Raw genomic sequence first — 6,271 nt, 5'->3', positions numbered from 1 at the left:
CTTTCTGTGCTGCCTCTGCTTGTAATGCATTTCCTCACTAAAGTAAACTGGAATGCTTGACTGACTGTGGACTGCAGGTTCGGTAGTTTACTGCAGTTGCCTCGTGTCAGCAACTCTCGCTTTCTGTCTGTATCACTGTGTTTGTACAACTGTGACTAAACGCTGGTAATAACCCGCCTGCATGGTCAGAGGCTCATCCGTCACGTGAGGTGTTAAGCTCACACACTCCAACCCCCGGTCACAGATTCATCCTTCAAAGACATTTGACAGACGACCACTGCAGCCGGCTGGAACGGAGTGTCACCGCAGGGTCGCACTTCCCCTCTCACACGTCACAGTATCGGTTCCTAGAATTGACTCGCAGCACAACTAGGATGGGATATGCATGGCTGCAGTGGTGGGTGTGATCCACCAAAGGCACACTGTAATCCTCTGGTACTGCACTTACCTTCACTACAGACCCACCCCCACAACCTCGGCCTCAGCCCCTCAGCAGCATGAGCTCTGGTTTGTAGCTTGATGGTTCGTTGAAGCCTGAAGATAATTACAGTACAGGGATCCTATTATTTGAGCGGTGTGCATTTTTTGGATGAAAACGGGATGAAAACATTTCACAGTGATATGTTTAATCATGTCATTTGAAAGTAGTTTAATGTTAAGTACTGCACTGCCTGAGGAGTCCCAAGAAATATGTCAGGGAACTGTCAGGAGATGTTTTCTCATTTTCCTTCGAAAGATTTGGTATGAAAGAGTGAAACAAAGTCAATAGAGGAAAACACAAGAAGATAGTTTGTCCTTGAATATTGTATAGCTGCAGTCAATTACCCTTTCACCTAATTTGAGGCTTTGGTGTCCTCCAAATTTTCAGTTCAGAACTACATCTGTAGAGGAAGTCCTCTCTTGAGCTTCGGGAACAGTATCTTCCCTCTGTTCCCAAAAGAGCAATTATCAGGTGCAAGAATCAGCATACCAGCCACCCTCACCCTTTCTTCCTTCCTTATCCTAGCTTGACTGCAGCTGGCTGAAAATAGCCTTGTGTTATATCACACAGGGGTTGTAGGTTGATGGAAAGAGTGCGCTAATATTACCTTGAAATAGTGCTGTCCTTAGACCAACAATGCCCCTGTGTCCTTACAGTGAAGCCAGAGAACAGCATCCATTATGAAGCCATTTCTGCTCCTGATAATGAAAGGGTTACTCACAGCGTGAATATAGAGGTGTGGAGATAAGGATCAAGAGAAGAGAGGCAATCCTTGCGAAATGAGCAAAGGCCAGGGATTTACCGTTGCAGCAGAAATACAATGATGGATTGAATAGATGCATTTGAGAGGATTATCAATCACAGGCAGAAGAAATGCACATGCGTTTCAACAATAGTCTGTGAGCTTTATATTAATGCGCTTGCATTAATCTCTCAAGTTCTCACTGTACTGGAAGAATACCAAAATAACACAGAGATTATCAGAAAGAATTTGGAGGCCGAGATTAAGACAAATTAGTGATGGAGCACCAAGTGTTTGGATTAACCTCTTTCACCACCCCACAATCATTGGGGCCATTCCTTGTGGGGAGGCATTCAACTAACGTCTCACTTACTAACTATCGTCATCTAACCAACAATTCAAAGAGAAAAGTAATACAATAAAATATTTACATAAAAAATGGGAGCCATTCAACTGCCATGAAAAGACGTGTGTCCTGTATGTCTTTGTCTAGTTCTAATGGCTGATACTGATTTGGGGTTCTTTGATCAACTGACGGCGGCACGGTGGTGCAGTGGTCAGCGCTGTCACCTCACAGCAAGAAGTTTCAGGGTTCGAGCCCAGGCTTGGGCACGGGATCTTTCCGTGTGGAGTCTGCATGTTCTCTCAGTGCCTGCGTGGGTTCTCAAGGTACTCCGGCTTCCTCCCATATTCCAAAGACATGGACGGGGACGAGGTTATTCTAAATTGATCCTTAACAATATAAGGGGTAGAAAATGGATGGATGGGCAACTATTTAAAAAAAAAATGAATTTTGAAGTATATAACAAACAATGTTTCTTGCACTAAAATATTAATGTGAAATATAAATGAAAATGAGGAGTAAGAAGAGATGTGTCCTACAGTTCTGGCTTATATGTTAACAGTCTTTCATTAATTTTGCTGGTACTGATTCAGAGTCCCTAAGTCATTTGATATGGAAGAAATTGGAAAATGTTAAGTACAGAATTTTGCGGTTGGCGAAAAAGTAATTAAATACCTAACTGAGATACTCATTTAAAGTATATAATGCAATAAAAGGTTATATGACATGGAAGTATTTGTTATCTCAGAATAAATTACACCATAAATAGACAAACACCCTGGACACATTGAAAATTAAAGCTGAAGTACTTTCCTATTGGGTAAATCTTTCTTTCTTCAGAGAATGAGAGGAAAATATTTTCAACAAAAGTATTTTTTTGACAGTTTTACAAGTAAAATAACATGTATCGTTAAATATCCTCAAGTGCGGTTATTCCCTCTTTTTTTTAAATCAATAAAAATAAAAGCGAGAAATGATTTGAGAAGTCTTTTTTTTTATTACATTCATAAATTTTCAACAACAATAGCATGGCTCTAATGTCACGTAGCCTTCATAGACTGCAACCACGATGGTGTACACGAGGTAGATCACCCAAAAACAGAGGCTACCACTGGGCTGCAAGTGGTCGCTTCAACAGCTGACACTTCAGTGAAGATTGTGAGAGCAAGTTGCATATTAAGTGTTAAGACATACTCTGTTGGCCATTGGAGTTTACCTAATAGCACTGATCACCTGTCTTTTAGTTGGACTAATTATCATTTATTCAATAGCGGGAAATACTTTCTTCTGCTGGCAACTTGTATAGTGCAAGTTCACGTTTCCTTCTCCCCCTCAATGACATTCAGTAGATTTAACAATCATTCATCTGGGTCATGTGCAAAGCCTTCATGAATCGTTTTGAAGGGGACACACTCCCTCAGTTTAGGCGAGCTTAGCATGCAATCAAATATTACACTTAACATGATTATCAGTCCAAAATGCTAGTCAAATAAATAAGGATCCCTCGTGAGCTTGATTTTTCATTTTCAATAAAAATCCAATGCAAGAACAGGAGGGGATACAGACATATGGTTAAGGACACATCTAGGTAGATTCTTCTCGTCTTTAACATAACAATGCAGAAAGACATTATGACCAAAATATACTGGCAAAAGTTACACAAGACTAAAGAAAAATATCAGTAACCCTCAGTTGTTAACGGGATGATATAATATATTAATAATGTAAACAAAGCTTTTAAACAGTACAGTAGTTCAAAATCCAATTATTTCCCCTTGCTTCACTCAAACAACATTCCTTCGCCTCACAGTTAAATGGTTTCTTCATTCTCATTGGTCCAAAAAAAATGAGCAATGACCGTATCAAACATCACTTAAGGCATATTCTTTGGACAACCCTGTGCAGAAACATATAAAAACATTCTCCGTTCAAGTATATGAAGTGACCTGGTCAGCTGCTTTTGGCAGTGTGCTACCTGCTTTATGTGATTACCCTTTCATGCAAGGGGGGTGGGGGGCGGGCGGTGAGTTTAAAGACCATCAGTATGCTAGTAGCAGGATACTTGGCAACGAGGGGGCTTTCTGAGTACATTGCGTTCACTGACCTTTTATGATGATGGATGTAATATCTGCCATTTAAGTTACTGTATGGCGAAAGGAAAAAAAACAACTGGTAAAATAGCTTTGACTGATTAGCCAAATTTTAAAGCAATAAGTTGTCAAAATAAAACCCTGTGGTAAGTCATCTCAGTCTTCATAGTTGGATATTCACAAGATCATCTTTTCAGTAACATTTTTGAAAAGACATAACTCAAATATAGTGTTTGGATGTAAAATGTAATTTGAAAGTCACACCACACTCCCACTGTTCCTATGGTTGTATTTCTTATATGCAGCGAGCTGTGTTTGGATGAGCTTCATTTCATTTCAGGCAGAGCAGGTATGACGGAACAAGAAGAAGGAAAAAGGCAAGGTGCAGCTGAGGATGTCTTTGGTGCCAAGATAAGTTAATGCCAAAAAAATACACGGGAGACAACTTTACCCCCATAAGTGACCTCCCTTTGATTTCCCTTTAAAAACCCTGAGATAAACATGTACGTCCAGGATACATGTTGTTCACATACAATCTTCAAAAAGTCACATTAACGATAGGAGAGTGTCCACTTTTGCAAAATACAACAATAAAACAAATATGACTGTCCTTATTTTGACAGCAAAGTCTTTGTTAGTACAAGTTCAGCTCCAAGCACAAGAGTTAAAAACATGCCCTGCCCCTGATCAGAGCCAGGCACAGTGCACTGCGGTGGTGCAAATGTAAGGATGTTGGCCACATTAGGTCACCGTCTGCCCTCTTGTTCTCTGCCACATACCGTCTGACCGTCCATTGGAATGGCAAGAATTATGATTGCTGGCTGGTCTGGAATCAAGTCACCCTTCATTTCTGATTGTGTCACTGCAGTAGATTCAGGGAAACAAGGCTGTTCTCAACAGATTCAAACATGGCGGCCTGTCAGAAAGAAGAGGGGCCGATCCACACTGCAGTTAGCTGTCTGGAACTCGTCCCGCAGACGGAACTGCCACTCGTCCTCCAGCTCTAGTCTCACGATGGTCTGACGCAGGGAACTTCGGTCCTGGCAGATCACACAGAGGGTGGCGCCTGTGGACCAGATCAGGGTCAAAAGTTAGCAAGTAAATAGCTATCAAAGTATAATATCGGTCTAAAAGCTTTGCTAGCCTCTTCTTCAAACCACAACTAGTAAATAATGATGATGTAAAATTGAAAAGAACCTGCCAGCTTTTGAGTGATACTCCTATTTACCATCTGTTCTGGAGGAATGCTAACCTACCCATCCACTACCATTCACTGTGCTAAGCTAACTAGTCTATGTGGGTCTTAGCCTCCTAATGCACACTGCCTCTACAGAGAGTGGCCAATAAGTGCCTTTCCCAAAAGTTGTCAAGGTGCTGAAAGCTAATAAGCTCATTGGTGATAAGTGCATGGATTCATTCTTGTATGTAGTTTCATAAGTAATCACGAGAAAGACATAAGAAGACATAGCTACACCAACTTATAATGCATGCAGCACCAATGATATGTCAACTACACACACAAAACTACAATGATGTTTCACCTTTGAGGAAGCGGAATTTCTTGAGGAGTCCAGAGACGACGAAGGAGTCACAAAGATAAAGGAGCAGGCCACTGAACACCAGGCCCTGATGGCTCAGGTTGGTGGAGTGTGGACGAGAGTTGATGTAGCACACAGATATCTGCAACACCGGATAAAAACTTTACGTATTCAGCTAAAAGTAAATCAAATGATCAATTTGCAGGTTGCATGTTCCATAACAACAGCATAAGCAAATATGAAGATGGTGTTGAGTGCAAATATGTTAGGATTCCAGGAATAACAATACGGCAGAAAGCACTTATCAAGTCATATGTTGTGTGATTAAAAACATGTACTGTTAGCACCCATGTATGCTTGGATGAAGCTTTGTTCTCAAAGTCAGTGTTTCTAAAGCATTGGGCTGGGGCCTATGGTTGGCCCACAAGCGCCCTCTAATGGGCAGCAAAATGCTTTTAAGTTGAAGCTCACTTTTTGCAGGGATCCTTATTTTTTACTTAGGGTTAGTAGAATAAAGTAGAATAAGAAGCGGAATACTAAATATGCTAATGAAATATCAGCTCAAAGTTTATAATTAAAATAAAAATAGTTAATTGATAAAAAATCATTTTCAAACGTCATCAATTTGACACACTCAGTTTGACAAGCTAACATTTTTGCTGTGGCGTGGCGCAAATTTTTTCTGTCTGTGTTTTGTCGGCTTCTGTGTTTGTTGTTAGCAACACCATAAACAGTCACTTTACTATTGTTACTTGTATTTTCTTTCAGAACTTTCTTCTAGTATTGTCATTCATTTTTCTATTTATTGTGGACGTTTGTATTATGGTGGGATTGTGTAGCGATCATGTGATGGTAGTACATTGTTTAACGGTACATTGTATAAAAACCAAACCTGAACTCATCACATTCGTTCTGCACAATGACAGGATGTTAAGGAACCTGTTTTAACCAAATGTATTTAATTCCAGTGGCATATAAATACTTATTAGATACACGATGGGAGTTTAATTTGGGCAGATTTTTTTTTTATAACATGGTTCCGAGTGTGTTTGTGTGTTTGAAAATGTTGAAAAACTC

General features: G+C 40.2%; 1 protein-coding gene across 9 annotated transcripts in view; it reads right to left on the bottom strand.

Annotated features, from left to right (window-relative positions):
• Nucleotides 1-2,561: 2,561 nt before the first annotated feature.
• greb1l (GREB1 like retinoic acid receptor coactivator) overlaps nucleotides 2,562-6,271 on the bottom strand; it is a 46,557-nt gene continuing 42,847 nt past the window's right edge. For all 9 annotated transcript variants that reach the window (XM_086204004.1, XM_086204009.1, XM_086204010.1 and 6 more), the window contains 2 exons: nucleotides 5,198-5,336; nucleotides 2,562-4,722 (listed from right to left, as the gene is read on the bottom strand). In XM_086204004.1, the coding sequence (XP_086060130.1) occupies nucleotides 4,559-4,722; nucleotides 5,198-5,336 (303 nt within the window). In that variant the 3' untranslated portion in view covers nucleotides 2,562-4,558. The remainder of the gene's footprint in view (nucleotides 4,723-5,197; nucleotides 5,337-6,271) is intronic.

Source organism: Aulostomus chinensis, chromosome 5, assembly GCF_037954235.1.
Source record: "Aulostomus chinensis isolate RoL2024-O1b breed Wild chromosome 5, RoL_Achi_v1.0, whole genome shotgun sequence".
Lineage (NCBI taxonomy): Eukaryota > Metazoa > Chordata > Actinopteri > Syngnathiformes > Aulostomidae > Aulostomus > Aulostomus chinensis.
Note: the sequence above shows the minus strand (reverse complement) of the source record. Positions and strands in the feature narration are given on the sequence as shown.